The sequence below is a fragment of the Diplotaxodon limnothrissa genome, linkage group LG3, assembly GCF_057381915.1.
Source record: "Diplotaxodon limnothrissa isolate DT_005_m linkage group LG3, D_limnothrissa_male_GT1.1, whole genome shotgun sequence".
In the NCBI taxonomy this organism is placed as follows: Eukaryota; Metazoa; Chordata; class Actinopteri; order Cichliformes; family Cichlidae; genus Diplotaxodon; species Diplotaxodon limnothrissa.
Window position 1 is genome coordinate 35174873 of NC_140598.1, and position 26457 is coordinate 35201329.

General features: G+C 41.3%; 2 protein-coding genes across 2 annotated transcripts in view; both read left to right on the forward strand.

Moving 5' to 3' along the window:
- The first annotated feature begins 1440 nt into the window (after nt 1-1440).
- On the forward strand, nt 1441-4085 carry LOC146635535 (type-2 ice-structuring protein-like). Its single transcript, XM_085350167.1, has 8 exons — nt 1441-1501; nt 1961-1987; nt 2489-2515; nt 2628-2672; nt 2806-2912; nt 2990-3124; nt 3213-3321; nt 4009-4085. Exons 1-8 carry the CDS (start codon nt 1441-1443, stop codon nt 4083-4085), a joined length of 588 nt encoding a protein of 195 aa, XP_085206293.1.
- A 22195-nt stretch (nt 4086-26280) lies between these two features.
- LOC146635536 (type-2 ice-structuring protein-like) overlaps nt 26281-26457 on the forward strand; it is a 2222-nt gene continuing 2045 nt past the window's right edge. Inside the window, exons 1-2 of the mRNA XM_085350587.1 lie at nt 26281-26341; nt 26423-26457. The exon at nt 26423-26457 is cut by the window's right edge and continues 16 nt beyond it. Of these exons, the coding sequence (XP_085206713.1) occupies nt 26281-26341; nt 26423-26457 (96 nt within the window). The remainder of the gene's footprint in view (nt 26342-26422) is intronic.

A 26457-nucleotide genomic window follows, 5' to 3' on the forward strand; every position in this document is an offset into this window, starting at 1 on the left:
AGATGTGCAAGGCCCTCTGCAGATCTTCACTGCTTTGTCTGTTTTAACCAGTTTTATAGAAGCGACTCCATCATAAAACCCACATGGTGTGTTGTACACTCTGTGTTTGTGTATGTATGCGCGAACACGTGAGTGCCTGTGTGTGTACGTGAGTGAGTGTGTGTGTGGGTGTGTGTGCATCATAACAGTTAAAGCACTGTGTGTGTCTTTGTATATGTCACTTTCTGTTGGGCATAAAAGTCCATTTCCCCTCACCCAAGCTACACCAAATTACTTTAGAAAACATACAAAACCGAGTTAACATATTACAAACACTGAGACCCCCACTCTGCATCCACTGGGTCATTGGCCTCTTGTTGTCTTACTTTTACAGCTTAAGCATGTGGAGAGTCTCCTGCAAACCTACTTCTAAGTAATGACAGTTATGAGCTTTATTACATTCAGGTACAAGTATCCCCCAACTGTAGCTTCCTGTCTCCTTTTATGACAGGATGACCCCCAGTATCCATAAATTCCTCTCCCTCTACACAATTACACACACTCAGGCCTATAGCTACACCAAACTGAAACACACAGACATTCACACATCCTTCCCTTTTCCTCTGATCTACAGCAGAACCCTCTCATCTAACAAATTTAACACATCATATTTTAATTATGTTTTCTTTTACTCACACTGTACAAGTGATGATGGCAGGGTGGAAATACATTTTTTTGCCTATATCTTCCCATTCAGGGTGTAAACTAGGGTAGTCTAGCCCCAGTTTCATTGGTTGAGCCTCCAACATTTACAATATAATATAGTCATTTTTCCAGAAAATAAATAATAATCAATTTGTCATTCTACCATTATAAAGAATTAGTGTTCAGTGTATGCTCAGCTGGCCTCAAGCAGGGTCAGCTTCATCATGTGAAAGTATTTGTGAAAGGATGCTGCACAGGTGTGGTGTCTCTGTGGTCTATTATTGTTAGGACTAGCCACAAACATAATGTGTTGTACACGTCAAGTGACATGTAGAGAGAAATCCACAATAGACAATGATTATTTGCTTTTGTTTATATATCCACTGCCTTGAGTACACATGAATGTTATAAAGTTTGCTTTGCTTATTCTGGAGAAAGGTCAGGTGAGCTGTCTCTGGAACAAACAAATTCATTGGATAAGGATGAGGGTGTTGTCAGGCAAATAAAAGCTTTGGATCATGTTTGAATTAGTCATTTATACTGATTTGAAGCTGCATAAAGTTCCTGAACGCAGGCAAACTGACACTGAGAAGGACAAACAAAAGGTATTTTCACAGAAGATTTCTTTATTTTATTATTAATTAATAATTAATAAGTATCTATGAAATATCAGTACAGTACATTATGAGCTGACTGCAAATGTAACATTTCCTAATATATTTTTCATATGTTATCATCAGATTTAATTTCTGCACCATGAAGATGCTGACTGTGTTTCTGCATGTGTGTGTCATGATGACTTTCACACACAGTCTGTGTGAGTATTTAAAACACAGAAGTTCCTCTCTCACTTTTTCTACATTATCTATACATGCACACTGTATATATAGAATATACATGCAAAACATAACCAGAGAATGGAATATCTTAAATTTTGTTTTAAACCCATGTTTGTAAAAAAAAAAAAAAAGTGTCAAGGCTTTGCAAAACTGAATTAAACAATCGGAACTTTTTCTTTGTCTAAACATGAATGAGAATCATTGTACAGTAATTTCATATAATATCTAAGCCTATGTTTAGATATACCATACTACTATACTGTATATAAGGACATGCTGATCAATTTGAGTTTGATTTGTTTGCATTTTGCCAATATCGCTTCACTTCTGTGAGTAACTTGCATCACAAATTTTCTACTTCTTTTTAATCACTTTTGTTACTAATCACAAACAATATTTGTGTGTCAAATAAAATGTATTTTAAACTGTCTTTGCAACTGTTCCAGAGGAAACAACTGTGCCAGGTGAATATAAAGGTTGTCTTTTAGTGGGAATATACTCTATTTTGATCCACTAGTAAATAATTAAAGCGATTAATCTACAATACTAACTGCAACCAAAAACATCAACTAATGCAGATGGAGACTGTTTGGGAGTACTGCCATAACCGTCACTTGGAGTACATTACTTCTTTTCTCCTCCAAAAGTCAGGCATACAGAAAGTCTACACAGCAGACTCATTTTCATGTGTTCTTCTTTATCTACGATTTGTTTTTAAAAATATTGTACAATAATGTAATATAATACACATTATAAGCTTGTGTAATCATACATTTATTATACTGTACATAAAGACATGCTAAGTGACATAATTCTTAGTTTACATTTTGCTAATATCTCTTCACTTCTGTAATTTACCTGCATTTTGTATTTCTTTTTAATGTTGTAAAACGTAGAAGGTAATCAATGACACCACAGCAATGATACACTGAAAAAAATATCTGTGGTTCAAACTGTCTTTGCAGCTCTTCCAGAGGAAACAACTGTGCCAGGTGAATCTAAAAGTTGTCTTTTAATGAGAATAATTTTTTATCCACTAGTAAATATTGAAAGTTTTTACCCCATGAAGTTAATTGCAACAAAAGAACATTTTAACTCATGCAGATGGAGACAACTGGGGAACACCACCATCTCCACCATCTACAGAAGGTGGGTATACTTATTGGAGTATATGGATTTATTTTATTTTTTTTCCTTCTTTAAAATTCAATTTGAACATAAGGAAAATCTACACTGCAGACTCAGTTTCATGCTTTCTTCTTTATTTGTTATTTGTTTGCAGATGACTCATTTGGGGGCTGGCATCCATCTTGCCCAGATGGATGGAGTATGCACAGTCAACAGTGCCTCATCTTTGTTCCAGAAAACATGACCTGGGACGATGCTCAGGTAACAAGGATGACTTTTTTCCTATTAATAAATCTTACATTTTCTTGGTCACTCCATGCTGTTTATCTCCATCGTAGAATAACTGTCACTCTCATGGAGGACAGCTTGCATCTGTGTATGATGACTTTCAAGCTTATGAGATTCAAGCGGAGCTGAAGCGTGCTGGACATGATCATGGAGAATTTTGGGTTGGAGGCCATAATAGTCCAGGGGTAAATAGCATGATGTCTAAGATTTTGAGAAACAATTGAATTTTTTTATGAATATGAATTTATATAATATTTTATTTTGCTTTAACAGAATCCTTCTTGGTCCTGGAGTGATTATATTGGAATGTCTAATTTTGCTGACTTTTGTAATGGAGAAACAGTCGAAGATGAGCACCACTGTTTGCAAATAACTTTTACTGGTAAGTCTGTCAAGTGTTTAAAAAAACAAAACAATCTTATTTGGATTCATTTATTTTGATTATCACTTCAAACTCATTACTACTCTATCAAGTGTTTTAAAAGTATGTATTAAAGTATATTTTTCTTTTCTTATTATTGCACTGAGCATTGTTTCTTATCCTAGAATATTTACAGTTTGTGTTCCCAGTGATGCATCATTAAATAATTGAGATTTTAGAAATAAAAAAAAAAATACAGTGTTCTGAAGTTACACAAAGCTATCATGTTATGTTCAAAACTTCTATGTACTGGGTTATTAATATGTGGATTAATGTTGTCCACTCACTAAGATGTTAATTGTGCGGTACAAAAAATAACTGTAAGTATTGTGTACAAACATGGTGGGTGAAACAGATTAAAAAGACAGGGACATTTATATATAGGCACAGAACACTGAATTGAGTAACATAAATGGCTGTGAATCAGGAAGTAAAACAGCTAATCACTGTTTGTGTCAGTCTTCTTGACAAATACCCTTTAATGTAAATACCATTACCATTTACAAATACTGTAATTTCACAGTTAGTACTGAACAAACTAAAATTACACTTATTTGCTAAATATTGTCACCCCATGTTGGAAACCTTTTTAGTCTGAGTAGCACTGACTGAGTGTGATTTTTGTGTTTTATTTTGGTTTTCTTGCAGAGGAAAAGAGTGGATGCTTAGAGAGCATGGACTGTGAAACTGAGCTCCCGTCTATCTGTGGAAACATTATTATGTAATTGTGAATCAACTCTATAATGCATCAGTAAAAAGCACAAAGATCTGTGTTTTTCTTTCTCAGTGCTGTTTCTTTCTCTGTATTTCCACACCATCGCTATGATGCAAGCAATCAGGCATCATGTGCAATGAACTGGAGCTGAATTTTCTGTACGATTAAAAGAAAGCTTTCTGTAGACCTTTACTTTGTAGAGTGAACTGTATCTCATTCTTAAATTAAAACTGTTAGCATTGAAATTTGTCTGTGAGTTATTCACCACTAACATTAGCAAATTGAATACAAAATGGGGTTTTTTAAAGTTTATGTCCAAATGCCCCAAAGGAGCTGTGCCTTCCATGGATGAGATGTTTATTCATGGTGACATAGAAACTGTCAATCATGTTCTTCTGACAGCCAGCAGGGTGGAGGCATGGCTACCGACCCTGCTGGTTACAGAGATGTTCCTCCAAACTGCAGCATGTCTGGGTTAAGATAAGGAAAGTCAATGGTAGACACCAGAATAGGCTGCAGTCTGACTAAAGTATTGTAACCCACGCCCCAACCACTCAGGGAGGAGTTGAATATGAGTGCAAATAACCATAACACACAGGAATTTCAGTTGACTGTGAGTTTAGTTATCAACAACCTCAAAAAGAAATTACAACGTTGGCCCTTTGCTAAATAAACTCACTGAAAACTCATTGCTCTTAATTATCTGAATTATCCATTTAAAACATATTTGGTTAGGTTGCAGCCTTGCCCTTCCGTTTGCTCCACAGATTTATAAAGCGGAGATGATTGTCAAGTCAGAGAACAGAGAGGGTAACACTTTATAACTTGACACGCAAATAAAGCACAAGTACCCTGTACTTACTTAAGGAGACACAAATTCTTCTGTAAATAACTTTAAGTATCGTAGCATAATGAAAGTCTGCCTATTCAACTCTCTCTATATATTACCTTTAAAAATTAATACAGTAATAATCACTTTCTTCTTCTTATTGGAAAATATACATTGATACGAACAATCAAACTTTGTAGACCATAAGCATAATCTGACCATATAATAATGGAGACAAGGAGAGTTATTTTCATTAAACTGTAGTTAAAAAAGAAGAACATGAAACAATTCCATAACCCTTAAAAAAATAAGTTTTAACAATACATTACCATATTGTGGCGTGTTGGGGGAGCGGCTAGTTCTCTCCCATCATGCCTTGGGACTGCTGTTTGGATGTTCTTGTTTTGTTGTTTATGGTTACACTACTTTTAACTGTTATCTTGAATGTTGTGTTTGTACTGCAGTTCAAAGGCACTTACAGTGTTGTTTTATAGAATGAATGCAACCATGGGTGAGTTCTGTTATGCTGTTGATGACCCTCGAAGCACAGTGTAGCATCAGTGTGTGTTGTAATAAAGAGCTCCCCCTACCAGCTTGGGGTTGAATAACAATCTCTCTCTGTGAGCTTCTTTGTAAAGATTCCTCTGCATGCCACATTGGTGTCAGAAGTGGGATTCCAAGAGCATGGCCACTATTCTGAAAGAGGAAGAGGAGCTGAGGAAGATTGAGGAGCTTATCACTCACCTGGAAGCAGTGAATGGAGCACAATCGAAGAAGCGGGGAGAGCCCCGGGCAGCAGCAAGCCAGCCAGGGGAAGATCTGTGGGGCTTACCAGATGGAGCCTCACACCCCCGCCCACTGGGGAGCTGTCGGAGCCGCCAAGGCATGCTGCAGGCTCCAAGACCACGAGCGACCGGTCAGCCTCCACTCATGGTGATGCCTGGGAGCAGCACACCCTCATCGTTGGCAGCCGAGGGGGACAACGCCAACTGTCTCCAGGACCAAGTGCAGCCGCCACTGCCATCAGGGGCTCCTGTCCGGGGGAGCATGAAGCTGCCACGCTATAATGGGGAGGCACCTCCAGAGACCTACCTTATCCAGGTACAGCTGGCTGCTCAGCTAAATGGTTGGTCAACAGAGGAGACAGCTGTCCAAGTTGCCCTCGCCTTGAAAGGCAGGGCCCTGCAGATCCTCATAGATCTTCAGCCAGAAGAGCGTTTAAGTTGGCCTGCTGTTGCCAGAGCAATGCAGAGCAGGTTTGGCCTCCGTACACATGCAGATGATGCCCGAGATAAACTTGCTAGCCGCCCACGGAGACAAGAGGAGAGTCTGGGTGCCTATGCTGCTGACCTACGTCTTTATGCACGTAGAGGGTACCCTGCTTTTGATGCTGCAGCACAAGAAGAGCTTGCTCTCCAGGCTTTTGTCCGGGGTCTCCAGCCAAAAAGACTACAAGAGCACATCCGTCTGCATGCACCAGAAACCCTGGCGGCAGCTCTAACTGAGGCCGAAAGAGTGGAGCATGTGCTCAGCCCAGGTGCACGCAGCCCTGGCATAAGTCACCAAGTGCGCCAAACAGACTACGAAAGGAGCGACCAGGAGGAGGAGGCCCGCCAAACCACCAACACACCACCCTGGCGATCTTGGCGAGGGAATAGGCGAGCAGGAGGCCAATCCAGGGGTAACTGCCATCAGTGCGGAGAACCAGGCCACATCGCACGCTACTGTCCAGCACCAAGCCCACAAAGCTTGGCACCCCAGCTGCCGTTAAACTGAGGCGGGGTGGCACAATGGAGGGACTGCCCCCTGCCACCACTCTGTCCTCCGAATCACAATTGCGGGTTGGCCGGCTTGGCCAGACACGGGGACTGTATCTGGACTGTGACCTTGCCGGCACCACCTGTAGAGCCCTGATAGACACTGGGTCCACGCTCTCCTTAGTACAGGCTGGAGTCCTCCCTGGTTCTGATGGCCCAATACCGCAGGGTTGGCAGCCTACTCAGCTCCACATCACCACAGTCACGGGGGAGCGTGCCAAAGTTAAGGGGGAAAGATCCCTCCCGGTGACTGTTGCTAACTGCAGCGTGGACCACCAGTTCTGGCTAGCCAGCATCCAGGACCAATGCATCATTGGCCTGGACCTGCTAGCCAAATGGGAGGCCACAGTGGACGTGTCCCGAGCAATCCTTTACCTGGGCACGGAGGCTGTGAAGCTCCACACCACAACGGAAGTCCCGCTGCCTGCCTCCACTTTTTCAGCCAGCGTCAGGAAGCCTGAGGACCTGTCACCGCTGGCGGGGGAAGGGGCCTCCCCTTCACCAGCAGTACCGCAACTGTCTGCAGAGACCAAGCAAGCTGTCGAGGACCTATACCAGAGGAGCTGCGAGGGTCTCCAGGCTGATCAGCGACGGCAGCTGCGAGAGATACTAGACTTGTTTGCCGACATCTTTGCAGCCAAGGATGAGGACTGCATGCAAACCAGCCTGGTACAACACGACATTGACACTGGGGATGCACGGCCCATCCGCCTCCGCCCTCGTCGCCTTCCCCTTGCCAAGCGTGCCGCAGCAGAGCAGAAGATCAGGGAAATGGCAGAGGCGGGCATCATCGAACCCTCAAACAGCCCCTGGGCAGCCCCGGCTGTACTGGTTCGGAAAAAGGATGGTACCTGGCGGTTTTGTGTCGACTATCGTCTACTCAACAGCATCACACGCAAGGACTCCTACCCATTGCCCCGGATTGACGATGCCCTCGACGACATTGCTGGGTCCTGCTGGTTCAGTTCCCTCGACTTGCGCAGTGGCTACTGGCAGGTGGAGCTGACGCCAGAGGCCCGCCCAAAGACTGCTTTCTCCATTGGCCAGGGACTGTGGCAGTTTAAGGTGATGCCCCAGCCACATTCGAGCGCCTAATGGAGAGGGTTCTGGCTGACATCCCCCGCGACCGCTGTGTGGTCTACCTGGATGACCTCCTCGTCCACGCGACAGACTTCGAGAAAGCCTTGGCTAACCTGACTGCTGTTTTCCACGCTATCCGCCAGGCTGGCCTTCGCCTCCACCCCAAAAAGTGCCATCTCTTCCGAAAGGAGACGACCTTCTTGGGTCACGTTGTGAGCGGAGCAGGGGTTTCCACTGACCCTGCGAAGGTGGCCGCTGTGAAAGACTGGCCCATTCCGGGCAACACTGCTGAGTTGCGGAGTTTCCTTGGCCTGGCATCATACTACCGGCGTTTCGTCAAGGACTTTGCTACAATTGCAAGCCCCCTGCACTGGCTCACACAGAAGGGCCGGGAGTTCCATTGGAGTGAGGACAGTGCCGTGGCATTTGATCGGCTCCGATCTGCACTGGTTGAGGCACCGGTGCTAGCCTACCCAGACCTGCAGCTCCCTTTTGTCGTGGACACCGATGCCAGCAACACAGGGGTGGGGGCTGTACTGTCGCAGGAAGGCCCTGAGGGGGAGCGGGTCATCTCCTACTACAGCCATTCCCTCAGCAGACCGGAGAGGAACTATTGTGTCACCCGTCGAGAGCTGCTGGCCATCATCCTGGGTCTCCGCCATTTCAGACCCTACCTCTACGGGAAGAAGTTCCTCCTGCGCACAGACCATGCGTCCCTCACTTAGCTGCTCAGCTTTAAAGAACCGGAGGGACAGCTAGCCCGGTGGTTGGAGACGTTGCAAGATTACCACTTTGAGGTCCGTCACCGGGCGGGACGTCTCCACACCAATGCAGATGCCCTCTCCCGACGCCCTTGTGAGGAAAAACAGTGCAGGTACTGCCAACGCTTGGAGGACCGGGAGGGCATGACTTCAGTGATCGCGTCACCACAGGGCGACCCTGAGAATGACTCTGTTCCAGGTGGGCATTGTAGCAGTCTTCAGGTCCAGTCCGCCGCAGGGGATACTGAGGGTCTGGAGGCCATGGATCCCCAACAGCTGCAACACGACCAGAACCAGGACCCTGCCCTTTCCCAGGTTCAGTGTTGGATTGGAGCCGGTCAGAGACCATCATGGCCAGAGGTATCTGCACAGGACCTCGAGACCAAGGCTCTCTACTCCCAATGGGCCAACCTCACAAACCGAAACGGCCTCCTCTATCGCCGCTGGCAGGCTCCCGGGGGTCACCGTGAGGTCTTCCAGCTCGTGGTACCTCAACAGTTGCGGTCCAGGGTGCTCCAGCTGGTTCATGGTGCAGCGGGGGCAGGACACTTTGGAGTTACCAAGACTCTGCGGCGACTCCGGTCTCGGTTTTACTGGCCCGGGTGTCGCCAGGACGTAGAGCTCTATGTCCATCGGTGTGATGCCTGCACGGCTCAGAAAGGGCCTTCCCAACGCTCTCATGCCCCCTTGCAGCAGTATCAGGTGGGGGCTCCCATGGAGCGGGTTGGTGTGGACATCCTGGGACCCTTCCCCACCACTGACCAGGGGAACCGCTACGTCCTGGTTGCCATGGACTACTTCACTAAGTGGCCTGAGGCCTATGCAGTCCCTGACCAGAGTGCTGTTACCACTGCTGAGCGTCTGGTCAACGAGATGTTCTGCCGGTTCGGGGTACCAGAGGAACTGCACAGCGACCAGGGCCGGAATTTTGAGGCTGCGGTGTTCAAGGAGGTCTGTCAGCGGCTGGGTATCAGGAAGACCCGGACGACGCCACTGCACCCCCAAAGCGATGGGTTGGTGGAACGCTTCAACCGCACCCTGGCCACCCAGCTTGCTATCCTGACCTCCCACCAGCAGCGTGACTGGGATCAACACCTTCCCCTGGTCCTAATGGCCTACCGTTCTGCAGTCCAGGAGTCTACTAAGTGCACTCCAGCGGCCTTGATGTTCGGTCATGAGCTTCGTACCCCAGTGGACTTGGTGTTTGGATCTCCCCCCGGGCAGGAAGTATGCGGGGACCCCGGGTTGGACTACCTCCACAACCTCCTCGCTCGGCTCCGAGAGGTGCATCAGTTGACCAGGCAGGCTCTCCGAGATGCAGGTTCCCGGCAAAAGCGGGCTTATGATACCCGCTGCAAGGGGGAAGGACTTTCGCCCGGTCAGCATGTGTGGGTCTACAGCCCGGAGAGGAAGAAAGGGCTTTCTCCCAAACTGATGAGCCAGTGGGTTGGACCCTGCACTGTTCTTGAGAGGCCGTCTGACGTGGTCTACAGGGTGCGGCTGGTCAAACGGAACAGGGTGGTCGTACTCCATCGCGATCGCCTGGCACCCTATCAGCCCTTGAGTCCATCCAGGGAGACGTCAGGGTCCCAGCTTCAACTGCAGGCCCCCAACCTGGCCTCGGAGGCAGCTGGGGGACCCACGGAACGTCCTCAACGAAGCCGTCGCCTTCCCCAACACCTCAGAGACTTTGCTATGGACATGCCGGTTGCTGGGGACAGCTAACCACTCAGGTGGGGGCTGTGTGGCGTGTTGGGGGAGCGGCTAGTTCTCTCCCATCATGCCTTGGGACTGCTGTTTGGATGTTCTTGTTTTGTTGTTTATGGTTACACTACTTTTAACTGTTATCTTGAATGTTGTGTTTGTACTGCAGTTCAAAGGCACTTACAGTGTTGTTTTATAGAATGAATGCAACCATGGGTGAGTTCTGTTATGCTGTTGATGACCCTCGAAGCACAGTGTAGCATCAGTGTGTGTTGTAATAAAGAGCTCCCCCTACCAGCTTGGGGTTGAATAACAATCTCTCTCTGTGAGCTTCTTTGTAAAGATTCCTCTGCATGCCACAATATAAAACAATCCTCACACTCAGAGCTCTCGTGGAATTCACAAGTTCTTTTTTTTTCCTTTTCAATTTGAAAAATGTCTTTGACTTTGTGAGCAAATCTCGGAAAACTTCCTCAGACTGTCAGCATATTTCTGCATAGTCACCCGAACTAGTAGAAAAGCAATGGGCTCAAATTGTGGTCATAAATATTTTGTACTTGTAAATCACAATGTGTAGTTGTGAGCTGAGTTTTGAAACCTTATAACCAATTTTTTAACTTTGCTCTGAATCTGTTTTTCCTCTATGCACATTTAAATCTGCAATGTGTGAGTTTAGCACTTTAACATTTAAACCTCGAGAAAATTTGGTAATTCACTACAGAGAACCAACTGATTTAAAGCATGAGGGAGTGGTTCAGGCTAAAATAGTCATTCTGATGACCCCATGAGGACCAGACTGGATAACAGCAGATCTTTGGCAAGGTTTAACAGCTGGGGGGGGGGAGAGCCTGGAGGAACCAATGCTGTAAGAGCTAAATAAAAACACACCCACAAACATAAACAAACATACACAGGCAGGGAGAAAAAGAGAGCGAGAGAGAGGGAGTCAGAGAAGGCAGGTTAGCTCAGGAAGACTCCGGGATCATGACCTTATCATATTGTGAAATATCCTGCAAAACGAGCTATGGTCTACTAACTTTGTGTTATTTGAAGGTTGAATGAAATTACTAAGAAGTTTAGTTAGGTTTAACAGGTCAGCTTGCTTTAACAATAATGCACTATGTTGCACTGGTGCACACTTACTGTAGTGTTCCTGGTCACAAGTACAGCTTGCTGAATTCCGTTGTGCATATCCACCAAGAGAAGTAAACCTTAGGTCAACAGTTGTGTTTGAGCTCGTTCAAAAGGTTTTTTAAAAGTGTTCTTAACATGTTTGCAAACAAAACCTTCCCTTATAAACCTACTTTGTTTTTACAGCTTTCCAATACAACAGCCTCTTGTTTAGATAGTTGAAGGTTTCTGGACTGAACCTTAAGAGACTTTATTGCCTGTAGTTGAAAATGCAATGTCTGGTGAGTTTTATTAGAAAGCAAACCAACAGCGATTGTACATAAACTCAGTATTATCTCCTCAACTGGGCAACAGTCTTGGTTAATTGGTTCACTCATCATGACTAACTGCAGTTTTAGTACAAAAACAGAAACCTGTATCTCCCAGTGACTAGGGCTGGTGCTCCACCTCCCCCGGCTGATCTAATATCAGAATCATATTAAGTTCATTTAAGATATATTTTATTTTTTATAGAGCAGTCTCAGAAACAACAGTCACCTTAAGGTCTCAAGTCAACTTGTATTACAAGGCCCAACAAAATTAGAGCGCAATCCCAATCAGACAGAAATCATGAAATTTTATTTCACAAGAGCACTTTCAACAATCAGTGAAATTCTGTTTCTCCTAGATGAAAAGGACTGTAGATAAAGTGCAAGAATTATGGCTAGTAAACCCACTCTTTTCTAAACATCATAGGAGGAAGAGTTGGTTTAAAAGATACATTTTCCTCGTACCAACCCAGTACTGGTAATTTTTCTTATGCAGATGAGGCATTATTTCTGTACCATTATTTAATTCCAGAGGCTTTTATGTTATTTTTTTTTGTACTTGTTGACTTGTAAAAGCCTATGCGACATATTTTATTTCACAATTCATTAACCGCACAGAGAAGGCATCGTTTAAATATGTTAAATATGTTTCTTTAAGCAAGTTCTTCATGACTGAGCCAAGTGTCCCCTTTTTTGGAAATCAAAATATGGTCATATGCAATATGTCATTGCAACATAAATGTGAATGTAACATAATAATATTATTTTTTCAATATGCAGACAAAGTGTGCCCACAATGGATACACGCATGAACAAGTAAAAGAAAAAACGAGGCCACATGCTACAGGTCAAAAGGAGAATCTGATCTTTTTTTTTTCTACTGAAAGTGGAAATGAAGGCTCAGCCCTTCTTTGTGTCTTGCATTATATGCAATATTACACAGCAGTACAGAATAGTTACAACACATGCATTGGGACAGATGAGTGCTAGTGCTAGCACTGGACTTTTTAGCATGTATTTCAATACTGAAATTCTCTCTCCCTTATTAAAACGCATACTCATACCTGCAAATAAGTTAAAAATGGGGTATGTGAGATGTACAATTAAGGGTAAATGCAGGAGTCATATCTCTCCAATATATAAGATAAAGATAAAGTATCTGTAGACACATACATACACAGTTCATGGCTATGGGTGAATATATGAACCTTGACCATCCATCCAGCCATCGATTCTAATGTGGATAAGTCACAGAAGATGGATAGATGGACTTTAAAATTGTGTCATTTCCCATTACCACAGAAAAGTTTATTTTTCATTGTTGACTGGTTGTGCTCTGTCATTGAACATCAGTCAGTAGATGAAATTAATTATTTAAGTAATAATTAAGTAATTTTATGTTTTGATTCAGAAACAGAAAAGTGCAATAAAGATCTTAGTTACATCTTTTTTTTCATCAGTTTTTTCTTTCTAATGAAATATTAGTTCCTGATTTTGCAACTATGTAAATATAACCAACTATCCTCTGTGTTATCTTTGTGTTTGTCTTTCTGGGGACCAGTTTAATCCATGGTACAGTTAAACTAAACATAATCAAACAGCTGGTTATACCCTATCCATAGAAAATAAAACTAGTATATATATAATATATATCAAAATCAATCAAACAAATACATTTTGTACAAAATGAATAAAGTAACAATGAAAAAAACAAACAAAAAAGTCTTACAAGCTCCTTATGATGAGTTTCTAGTATGTAGTAGTATGTAGTACGTAGACTAGCATCTGCCTCAAAAGGTATACTATGAGAAAGAGTGAGAGAGAGTTTAAAAAATTTATAATGGTCAAATTTGTGCAAGGTGTAAAAATATGGAATGTAAATGTGCCTGTCTCTAAGCACTTACACTTCTGTTTTTAAAATGTTAAACAGCTGTCACAATCATCAGAAATAGATTTTTGATGGTACATGTTTTGAGTGGCATTCCTGTTATTACCATTGATATTTGGATTGATCGGTGGCCTCCACCACTTGCTAATGTTACTGAATCTGTGGAAGCTCTGCCATAGCCACCACCAAACAGTTGAGTTATTTTTACACATCTTCCAGCATCTGGTCAATCCACCACCTTTCATTGTTTATACCGTTACGAAAAAAAAAATAGATATTTTTCTGTCCCTCCCCTACATCTAGGATGGTGGGGGATGCTATGAGCTATAGTCTTTAACCAAGTCACAATTCCATGCAAGGTTCTGATTTCCTTACTTCCTTACTCGCACATGCATGCACACACAGTGCCTTAGCTTTTACAACACATCATTTGGGTTTTATAATGGGGTGTTTGTGTAACTGTTGTCACTCAATAAAAGGCTGTGAGGGGATGCTGTTTTTTTTGAGTTGTCTGGGATCAGGTGAGCCCTCCAAGATCCTGAATAGACCAGCTTCCCTTGCACAAGCAAAAACCAATCGAGCTCCTCTGATTGTCTTGCTTTGTTCGTGGTGATAAGTCTCTGAGCTAGCAAGGCCTGCGAGTGCAGACCTAACACAAAAAATAACCATCAGCCCACTGTGCCCAGTGGCCAGTCCAGCTATAGAAATAAAACTTGTGAATTCAAACAGTTAATATAAAAACACTGCAGCCTTTAGACCACTGTTGAAGTTCACTGGTACTGTATTTATTTACTGAGGGTGTAACTCACTTGCAAGTGACATTTTCTAAAGCAACATCCTGATTTAGTTTTAGGAATAAATGATACAATTTGTTTTACGTGGAAGTTAGTAGCACAACAAGGTAAGTCTATGTCTGATACAGTGGCTTTGAAAAAATTGTCAAATTACAATAAATGCATCAACTATGTTTCTCTCATGACAATACAATTTGAAAGGTCCAAACGACCATCCATACAGAGGATGAAGGCATTCAGGTCTGGCAACACACTAATTTTATTTTATTTTATTTATTAATTTATTTAAAATGGACAGTGCAGTTTGACATATACCAAGTGGAAAACATGAAGCTAATGTAATACACATAGGTTTATAGCTATCACTAACTTTCAACCATTATTGGCTAGATTTTCCCATTTAGGGTGTAAACTAGAGTTGGATGCAGATTTAAATGTTGCTTTCAGTCAGTTTACTCTATTAAAATTTAACGAATTGATTATAATAAATGTGCAATTATTACAGCTCTTCACACCTTTTATTGGCTGGGCCTCTGATATCTTCAGCTTGGTGTAGTAATTTGTCTAGAAAACTAAATTAATAATGATGAATTTATCATTTTACCATTATATAGAATCTTAGTACTATTATTTACCCCATGCTCAGCTGAGATTGGCTTAGCTATGTTGGTCTTCCTACACCTCTATTTCACACACCTCGCCTAAGTCGGGATTCACTGATCTTTCGGGGATGTTCTAGCTGGTGGTTTCCTGCTGGTTCTGGGGAAGCATCTGCTCTGCTGCAGTTCAGAGGTAGTTGTTGAGGTGTGTATTTTTGTCTTTAGGTTGTTAGTTGGTGGGTATGTGTAAATGAATGGCCTGGGTGTGTATATGTATGACTGGACCTGGAATCTGGGGCTTATCTGGGGCTTAGTGAGCTTTGATCCCTTTGATACATGGTCATGGAAGGTGACCATGGAGGAGTTGTGGTCCGGGTGGCTCGGCCTCTTCAACGTGGAGAGAGGATTCTGCCGGTTATCAGGCGGATCTTTGGGACTCTGTCTAAGCTCATGATAGCTCATACTTTCAAAATATATTAGTATTTGACTCGTGACCTGCAATTTCATCTTATCAAAATTTCAGAGAAAGACCTTGCACATGTGTTGTGTCAGTGCAGTCTTTTATTGTTACGTCTGCCAGAAACACTATGTGAAGTATTGAAACAAATACTAAAGCACTGCTGAAGCCTTGAATAAACATTATAAAGTTTACTTTGATTTTTCTGATGACAGGTCAGGTGAGTTTCAAGGTATTCCCTGTAAAAGGATCAGGATGTTGGGGCCAATAGAATCGCTGAGTCATGTTTGAATGAGTCATTTTTTTTTCTTATTTAAAGCTGAATACAGTTTGTCCACACAAGCAGACTGAACTCCAGACTGACTTTGAGAAGGATGAACAGAAGGTAATTTTGCAATAGATCACTTTTTTATTATTAAATATTCAGTTCAATTCAATTTTATTTATATAGTGCCAAATCAAATTATATTTTACAGTAGAACCAAACAATCATATGACCCCCTATGAGCAAGCACTTTTGCGACAGTGGGAAGGAAAAACTCCCTTTTAACAGGAAGAAACCTCCAGCAGAACCAGGCTCAAGGAGGGGCGGCCATCTGCTGCGACATATTTCTACTTAGAGAGGCTTATCCCTCAAAACTTTAAATACAAAAAAGTTGCAAAAAATTGTTTCCAACCACAGGAAATTTATTTTGAGTGTTTTCGTAGTTTTATTTTTCAGATACTCCAATTTCTCAAATGCTGCAGAAAAAACAAAAAACAATCCTATAATGCAAATTTGCAAAGAAAACAGCATGTGCATCAAAATAAACTATTTAAAGCTGTGCAATTTGAGTTCTAAGCATCCTAGAAACTATTCGGAAAAGCATAAAAGTCAAACGTGACTTTTAAAAACACCAGTATAGGCTTATAAGGCCTACAAGTAAAAAACTACATTATCCACGAAAATTACGTCACTTCCGGTTTCGGGCAGGTAATGGCGGACATGCGATAGTTCGCGCTGACGTCTATTTCAATGTACCGAACAGCTGATCGGATCGGCAAAGCGTGTTTCTGGAATATTTTGTTTTTGTTCCTGCAAGCGCTTTTTATGCAATTTTTGCAAAGCTATATGTGGAAGGAAACCGTGACCTAGGACAAGACAATGAGATGTAAGTACAACTTCCCCCAGTTTCATATGCAAAAAAATTATTGCGCTAGCTTACATGGTTCGGGTTCTACGGGGATTTTAAAAGAGTTTCGCAAAACGGAGCGTGCCCGCTCCGACCAGCTTTAAAGGGTTAAAGGTAAAATGTGGAGGGAAAATAAAAAGTAGTCAAAAATGGCCAATTATACCCTGGACCCCGGAGGGTTAATTTTTTTTTTTTAAGTAACGCAATAGTTACTTTTCAAGTAATTAATTACTTTTAAAATCTTGTAACTCAGTTACTTTTTTTGAAGAAGTAACTAGTAACTATAATTAATTACTTTTTCAAAGTAACTTGCCCAACACTGCTGATCAGTGGTTGTTTATCAGTGGTCATGACAACTTGCATATTAATGATCAAGACACTGACCTCACAGCCCATTGTTCATTCAGTGGTGCTAGTTTCAGATATTGTGCAAAGGTACTGTTTATAAGATTGAGGAAACCTGCTGTCAGCTGAGACTGAAGAAGTCACCAGGATGAGTGACAAAGCATTAGGGGCAGGGATAGCTCAGTAGGTAGAGTGGTCGCCCCATAATTGAAAGGCCAGGGGTTCAAATACACGGAACTCCTACCCTGAGGTACCCTTGAGCACTGTACTGTGCCTGCTTAGTGGCTGACCACTGCTTCACTGAGTGAATAGGTAAAATTCAGAGAGACAAATTTTCCCATGGGGATCAATAAAGTATACATTATTATTATTATTTCGCCCACTGAAAACTCTAAGAATCAATTTTTGGAGATACCTGAAGTTGTTCAGAGATACTATCATGTAGAATAAACCGTCCTGATCTGACCCTAACGCCAGCTCAACGCGTGTGCCTTTTCTAATCTTTACCAAATGGCAAAGGAAACCAGTTGCCCCTTGTAGGAATGTTTAGCTTATTTTAGAGTTTAGAGATGTGTTAACATAGAATCTAGAATTATTGTAGAGACACTGACACTGCCCTCAATGTAATAAAGGCCTGATTGTGTCATGAACTTAGAAGTAGATTTCTAGGAGACCCTGCCCCACTTGAACTGTGAGATTAAGACAAAAAGGAGTTAATGTTGAGTGGAAATTCCTCAGGGCACGCCTGGGTGGGAGTCTCAAAGTTTGTAACTAAATAACTTTGGTTTGGAAGGGAGATGGACGTTTATGACCCTCAGGAAGGGACGAACATAGAGATATACGCACATAGTGTTTTAACTGTCACGCACACACATCCACACGCACACTCACTCACGTGCACTCACACATACACACAGGTACGCGCATACACTCACTCACATGCACTCACATAGACATACAGGTACGCACACACACAGGCATTCACAGGCTCGTGCATACACACAGACACAGAGTTTGCAGCACACCATGGGGGGATTTATGATGGGGTCACTTCTACAAAACTGAGTGAAACGGACAAAGGGGTTGAGATCTGCAGAGGAGTTCCAGGGTCCTGTACATCTCCCTTCTAGAAGGTGTAATCAATAAGTGTAATCAATGAGTGTGGATTAATAAAAGTGTTGTGAATTGACTACTGAGTCCCCGGTGTTCTTTCTGGAGGCCTGAGGAATCTACGAACCGGGTAAAACTGTTTTAAGGTAACACCCTCTAATCACTGACTTAGGGAGGCAACCTCTCTTAACCTTCCTGCCTTCTTGGGACCTTTTTGTGCCACTGCTATGTGTTAAATGGCTGCCATTTCCACTGTGTTCAGTGGAATATAACCAAACTTGCCACAGGATAGTTTTTACCTGTCAATGTTAATATTCCAGTGTGAATTCCTTAAATCAGCCTAAAATGGCTGAGCAGCAGAAATCCCCACACCCATCACCCTGGGGACCATTTTCTGCCCATTGACTTCCATTATAAACGCTATTTTTCAACCCCAAATTATCATCATATGATTTTATTTTTTCTTCTTTTCTTGGATGTCAATGAAGACTCAGGGCCTTGAAGTTTTAATTTTTAAATTGCAAAAAAAATGCAAAAAAAATAATGGCAGGTCAAAATGTATGTTGGTGCCAATCTTTGGTCCATCTAAAGGCCTACTTATAATGACAATCACATATTACTTCAACTGGTTTTTTGTGGAAATATTTAGTTTTGTTTTTTGGTTTTTGGGGCTTATAACACAGGGCGCTCATGTAATAACACTGGGATTTGAAGGGTTAAAACAACGAAAATATAATTAAAACTTTACATGAATATTTCAGGGAGAAGTAGTTTTACAAGGTTGGCTAATTTAAAGTGGAATAAAATATGGATATATGGTCTTTTTATGGCGTGGCTGAGAATGGTCCCTAGGGTGATGGGTGTGAGTTTTTTAAAGGATGGCAGGAGGGTTAAGCAACATCCTGATTCAGTTTTGTGCATTGACTGGCGCAGTTTATTATTTTAGTTTGTTATTTGATTTTTAAGGGAAGTCAGTTGTAAATTAATTATGTATCTGATACAGTGGTTTTGAAAAGATTGTTAAATTACAGTAAATGCAGTCATTACTTTTCATACTAAGATAATAAGTTTAGGGTGTAAACCAGTGTAGAATGCAAATTTTTGACTTTGCTCAGAATCTGTTTACACTATGTACATATAAAGGTTTTACATAAATCTGTAATGTGTGAGTTTTAGCGCTTTAACATTTAAAGCATCCAGCTCAAGATGTCCCAAACACTGAAATTTTTTACATTTATTTTTATTGCGCGTTAGTAGCACATGAAGTCTATATCTGATACCGTGATTTTGAAAACAATGTGAGGTTATAGCAAATAATCATGATAACTTTGATCAAAAGGTCCAAACTAGTTGTCCATACAGGGGATGATGCCTTGATCTTTCCTTTTAGGGTGTAAACTAAGGTAGCCTAGCCTTTGGTTGAGCCTCCAATATTTTCAATATGGTGTAGAACTTTTTTAATATACATAATAACAATTAAGACTTAGATATGCTTGTCCTTCCTACACCCCATTTGATACTTCATACACCCTGCCTGGGGGTTCGGGGGATGGTCTGGCTGCATCTCGGTTCACTGCTAGTGTTACATTCCCTCAAAAAGTGTCCGGGTTTAAAAAGAAGAGAAAGGCAAAACGGTTAAATTAAAAAGGTTTTATTAAAGTTTCAACAATACTAACTCAAAAAGACTGTCAAGCCAGTATCAACTTTTAAAAAGAAAACAGAACAAAACTCAATAGTTGGTCAAAAGCCCTGGAAAGTAAGCAAAACTAGAAAAATTTGCTGTGTGGATGCCTAGACACTGAAGCTGTCTGCTTAAAAAAGCTGAAAAAGAAGTTGCAAAAAGTTGTATGGTGGTGAAGAAACTGAAAATTCTGCTATAAAAAAGGTGCAGAAGCAGAAATATTTGCTGAAAAGTGGTGAAAAGCAAAAAATTCTACTGAAAATGGGTAAAGAAGCTGAAATTTGTACTAAAAAGAGGTGAAAAGAAATGTTGCCAGGAGCAGGATTCGAACCTGGCCCTTCTGATCTCAAGGCCGCTATTCATCTTACTGAGCCAAACTCATTCTCACAAAAAAAAGAGGTGGAGAGACTGACAATTCTTCTGAAATTAGCAGAAGTTGTTGAAAGTTGTGCTGATAAGAGGAGAAAAGGCTAAAAATTCTGCAGAAAACAGGTGAATCAGCAGAATTTCTGCTGGACAGAGGTATAGAAGCAGAAAATTCTGCTTAAAAGAGGTTTCTGCTGAAAACACCTGAAAAAGATGGGATTTGTGCTGAAAAGGGGTGAAAAAACTCACAATTCTGCTGAAAAGGGGTGAAGGAAAAAGTGTTGGGGTGTTGAATTGATAACTGAAAAAATTGTTGCCTTAAGCGGGATTTGAACCCTGGCCTCCCAGTCTGAGGACGGCTGCTCATCTCACTGAGCTAAAACACAGCTCATTCCGGCAAGCAAAATCAGTCACAACATGGATAATGTGGAAGAAATGGGCAAAAAATATTGCATAAGAAATTCAATATCTCAAAAAGTATAGAAGTGCGGAGCACCAAAAGTCATAGCAGAAAGAGCAGAATTGTTTAAGATTTGAACGGTGTAAATAGCACAAAAACTGAGGGAGTAGTTAAGCAGCGAAAAACGTACGGAAGCAACCAGAATAATAAAGAATAAAGAGAAACAGGAACTCAACTAAAGGTTAATCACCAAGCACACTCCTCTCCATAGAGCATGAGTAATTAAGCAGCATGCACACACTCATCTCACCAGCTGCAACACCACAAGGCTCTTTGGCCTAGAGCTCACCTACCCCTAGCCTGAAGTACCTCTAAATGCTGATGGGAGTCAGCTGTACTAAACAGAGGGCACCCAGACAGGAGAGACAGAGAGACCACACCCACTCCAGGGCAATTTCAGGAGGGCGGATCTGCTTGGCCATATTTCAGAGATCTGGCCCTGTGGCCCTTAGTGATGTGCGATACCACTGATTTCCTTTCCGATCCGATACCAAGTAAAATTCAGGGTGGTATCGGCGATACTGATCCGATACCGATACTCTGTACAAAAACTTAATGTTTCATTGCATTTCATAATACAATATATAATTGTATTATGTGATTGTAATAATAACATAACGACCGTGGCTCAGGGAGTTGGGAAGCGTATCTGTAACCGGAAGGTCGCCGGTTCGATCCCCGGGCTCTCTGTCCTGGTCGTTGTTTCCTTGGGCAAGACACTTTACACTACCGCCTACTGGTGTTGGCCAGAGGGGCCGATGGCGCGATATGGCTACAACTGTAGCTTACCTCCACCAGTGTGTGAATGCGAGAGTGAATGAATAGTGGTATTGTAAAGCGCTTTGGGTGCCTTGAAAAGCGCTATATAAACCCAATCCATTATTATTATAACCATATTGCTTCATAATGATTAGAGGACATCAGACAACTTGTTTTTATTGCTTAATAATGCAGAATAATCATATAGAAATAAAAGAAACTGTCGTTGTGCGCTATTTGAGCATGTTGCCTGCCTGCAGCACTAAAGGACTCTGCGAGAGACGTCTGTCTCACCCTAGCAGCACCTGTCCCTGTCCTCCTCTTTAGTTCGCCTCAACATAAGCTTATCATATTCTGTGATGTGATTTACTCCGAGGTGTTTGATGAGGTCAGTGGTGTTGCCACAACAACGTGTCCATACACTGTTTGCGCTCAGCCATTGTTGTGAGTGTGCACGCCAGGGGCTGGGACACATTTATACAGCCGTATTCCGCATATGACTATGAAAGGCGTAAGAGGAAGTAGTTCCTTCCAAATTAGACGATCTGAATTGTATAGTTTCTTTCCACTGCGTTCATTTTAATGGAAAAACTACAAATTTACCCCAGAGTACTAAAATATCGATATTATAATATGAGAATCGATTCTAGAACATAAATTGCTGGTATCGGAGGAATCGATATTTCAGTATCGATCCGCACGCCACTAGTGGCCCTGCTGTCCTCTGGCAGGGTTAGCTTTCATCATATGAAAGTATTTGCCTGGTGACAAGAAATACCTGAAAGTTAATCTTTTCTGAATTTTAGAGAAATACATTGCACATGTCTTATGTCTGTGGGGTCTTTATAATATAACATACAGTGTTATATTCACAGAGTGACGTAATAAGACAATTCCACAATACACATAAACACTGATCATTTGTTTTTGTTTTAATATGTACTGCTAATGTCTTGAACAAAAATAAAGATTTGCAGAACATACAATTACTTATTGCCAATTCCAAGTGTACGAGGGCTTTAACCCTTTAAAGCCGGTCGGAGCGGGCACGCTCTGTTTTGCGTAACTATTTTTAAATCCCGGTAGCTCTGCAAACACATAAGCTAGCGCAATAATTTTTTTGCATATGAAACCGGAGTTGTACTTACATCTTATGCCATCAGCTTGTCCTAGGTCACAGTTTCCTTCCACATATAGCTTTGCAAAAACTGCATAAAAAGCACTTGCAGCAACAAAAACATAATATTCCAGAAACTCGCTTTGCCGATCCAATCAGCTGTTCATAACACTTCCTACGTTGGAATAGACGTCAGCGCGAACTTTTGCATGTCCGCCATGACCTGCCCGAAACCGGAAGTGACGTCATTTTTGCGGAAATGTAGTTTTTTTTACCATCAGGGCCTCATGAGCTTATACTGGTGTTTTTAAAAGTTATCTTTGACTTTATGACGTTCTGTGTCGTTTCTGGGATGCTTAGGACTCATATTGCACTGCTGGAAATAGTTTATTTTGATGCATATGCTGCTTTTTTGTAAATTTGCACTATAATGTTTATTTTCGTTTTTCCTGCAGTATGAAAAAATTGGTGTATTTCAAAAATAAAACTATGAAGACACTCAAAATAAATTTCCTGTGGTGGGAAACTATTTTGTGCAACTTTTTTGTATTTACAGTTTTGAGGGATAAGCCTCTTAAATTTCTCTAACTAGAAATATATGTTAAAAAAACAAAAACGATTTTCAATTTTTCTTTTTAGTTTATTGCACTTTTTTGCAATTTATGTAGTTCCTATGCACTTAATGCATATATATTATTAAAATCTGGGCTATAACGGTTGTATTGATGTATAGCAACTTGAAATGATCCCAAAAAATGGCTCCACAGCATGTAAAAATATAATATAAGCTCTGGCGGACTTGGTTCTATGGTAGGTCTTAAAGGGTTAAGAGATAAAGGTACCCTGAGCAGTTGAATAGTCAGGGTGTCCAACACTGTGCTTTCACATACTCTCAGAAAAATTATGGTTCTTAAATGGTTCTTCAGATGTCTTCATGGTTCTTTAAAGAACCATCATACGTCAAAGAACCTTTTTATTTTGTAGATGGTTCTTTAGCTATCCGGTCGTTAAGTCTGACGTCACTAGCCGTGACTGGGCCTAAACTCCGCTGCAGGTCCATATATCAAACGATCACTATGGCATTACTGAGAGTTGAAAAACTGTCTAAAGTCTTTCATCTTTAATAAAATGATCAGCGTTCTGCTCTACCAGGTGTAACAATTGAGTTTAACATCCAGGCATTCATGAAAACGGAATTTATGACATTTAACGGAGTTAGAAGTTAGCAGGAAGTTAGCTCGCTAGCTTCTATCTAAATACAATATAGCATGTCCTGAATGTGGGGTTTTGGAAACAAATTAAAACGTACAGCTCTGTTATCACTTCCAACATAAATGAAGACAGAAAACTAAACAGCAGTGACGTTTGTAGGGTTACTGAAGTTTGGCTAGCTGGTATATAATGATGTGCTACGTGACCGCTAGCGACACAGCTATGTTAGCATAATATAAACAAGCTTACTTTTTTTCCACTCGATAAAAGTTAACGTGAGTGTTCTCGGTGGTCAGGAACAAATTTAATCGCATGGCAGGATGCTGTAAAAGGACCAAACTTCAACCAGGAGAACAACTGAGATAATCCATCCACAATACGAGGTTAGTCATTCATATACTGCTGCATGGGCTGGGCTGTAGTTACATCCTAAGGTTTTAAAAACTGAGCTTAAATAAATGATTAGCGGTAATAAAAGCCGAGGGAGGTCATAGTGATCACTGACTGTTTTAGGAGCTTTTTGAGATTAAATAGAAGAAAATACGAAACATTAAACATGTTAACAACACAAAAGCTATATTAAACGCAGACTACTTTAGGCCCAGAAGTAGGATTAAGGATAAGCCACAACACAAAACCTCTTGCCAGTGCAACAATCAGGCAATGAGTAAGGGATTGTTCAGGCTAAAATAGTCACTGTGATGACCCCATGAGCACCAGATTGGTTAACCAACAGATCTTTAGCAAGGCTTGACAGCTGGGTGGGGAAGCCTGGACAAACCAATGCTGTAAGAGCTAAATAAAAACACACCCACGAACATAAAGACACATACACAGGCAGGGAGAAAAAGAGAACAAGAGGGAGAGAGAGAGAGTCAGAAAAGGCATGCCAGTGCAGGAAGATATCCTGCAAAAAAAGCTACGGTGTACTAACTTTGTGTTATTTTAAGGTTGTATGAAATTACTAGGAGAAAGTTCAGTGAGGGTTAAACAGGCCAGCTTGCTTTACAGTTTAGATTTTACAATAATGCACTACGTTGCACTGGTGCACAGTGACTGTGGTGTTCTTGGTCATAAGTACATATTGTTGAATTCAGCTGTGCAAATCCACTAAGAGCAGATAAACTTTGGCCAGCAGTTGCGTTTGAGCTAGTTCAAAAGGTTTTTTAAGGTATTTTCAACACCTTTGTAAACAAAAACTTCCCTTCTTAACGTACATTGTTTTTACATCTTTCCAATGTGACAGCTTATGCCTTGCATTTTCAACTAAAGAAAATAAAATCAGGTTCAGTCCAGAAACCTTCAGCTATTAATGTCACAAGAGTTGTCTATCTATTACAAATCAGAGGCTGAACAACAAGTTGCTAAATAAGACAGTATCAGGTGGAGGGTAGCAGGTATACTTACTAACACTGCCACTTTATCAGTGCTGGTCGTCATGCCCTTTGCTGCTAAAGTATTTATACCTATATTTATACCTACATTCTATATCCATACTCCATACTGGTACTCAGGTTGTTACACTCTACTTATCATATTATTTGTCATATCAATTTATTATTTATTCTGCTTTTTTAAACTATTTATTTATCAATTTTTTGTAAAAATAAGTTTTTTTCATTATTCTGTCTCTTTTCACTCCGGGACCGTGTGTACATAATTTCGTTCCACCTCATGTTAACATGTGATGAAAATGGCTTAATGCTATTCTGGATTTTAAACAGCACTCTGTACCTGCCAGTGGCTGGGGCCGATGCTCTACCTCCCCCGGCTGATCTAATAATTATTATAATCATATTAATATCATGTCAAATATGTAGACGAAGTGTGACCACAAAGGATACATGCATGAACAAGTAAAATAAAAAAAATGCCAATGCTACAGGTCAAAAGGAGAATGTGATCTAATCTTTTTCTACTGAAATTACACAGCAGTACAGAATAGTTACAACAGATGTGTTGGGACAGATCCCTGCTAGTGCTAGCACTGAACCTTGCACCATGTATTTCAATACTGAAATTGTCTGTCCATCATTAAAACTCATACCTGCAAATCAGTTACAAATAGGGTGTGTGAGCTGCTTTACATCACACACAATAAATTATGTAAATAATGTTAAAATTAAATAACATATTACTTAAAAGATATTTTTGTTGGTAATAGTGAAATTTAATATTATTGTATTCATAACGGTGAATGCAGGATGCTCTCTAAATAAAAAGAGAAAAGAAACGGAGGACAGTTTTATCGATTGTTGAGTGGTTGTGCTCTGTGGATCCTCCTCTTTGATCATCAGTCAGTAAATGAAATTAAGACAACATGATGTTTTGACTCCGAGAAAAATGCCGCAATGATCTGGGTGACATGACTTTTTTTTCCATCAGTTTTTTTTCTAATGAAATATTACTTCCTGATTTTGCAACTATGTAAACATAACAGTTTATAAGTGCTGCTCTTAGATCTGTTTCCCACTTCATTCCCACTGGAAGGCTGAAGCTGACAGCTACTACTCTTACAGAAATAGATCACCTGCTACAAACTCTCTGAATCTCCTTTCTCTTTTAACTACCTGTCACTTCAGATCTTGTTTTCCACAGAGATACTAAACATAAGCATGAAGCTGCTGATTGTGTCCGCACTTCTGTGTGCAGTGATGGCTTTGACATCTGCTATTGGTGAGTACTGGAGTATAATGTGCTTATGGAATAGAATGGAAAACTGATGATGAGAGTCAACATCTGTTTGAATATATCCAGATCTTGAAGATGAAGAGGGCAGCAGTGGTACAGAG

Excerpts from the sequence above, each read along its gene's own strand:
- LOC146635535 (XM_085350167.1), top strand. The coding sequence starts at position 1,441 with ATGAAGATGCTGACTGTGTTTCTGCATGTGTGTGTCATGATGACTTTC. Across the intron at positions 2,516-2,627 it reads AGAGGAAACAACTGTGCCAG|ATGGAGACAACTGGGGAACA; the intron begins GTGAATCTAAAA and ends TAACTCATGCAG. Across the intron at positions 2,673-2,805 it reads ATCTCCACCATCTACAGAAG|ATGACTCATTTGGGGGCTGG; the intron begins GTGGGTATACTT and ends ATTTGTTTGCAG.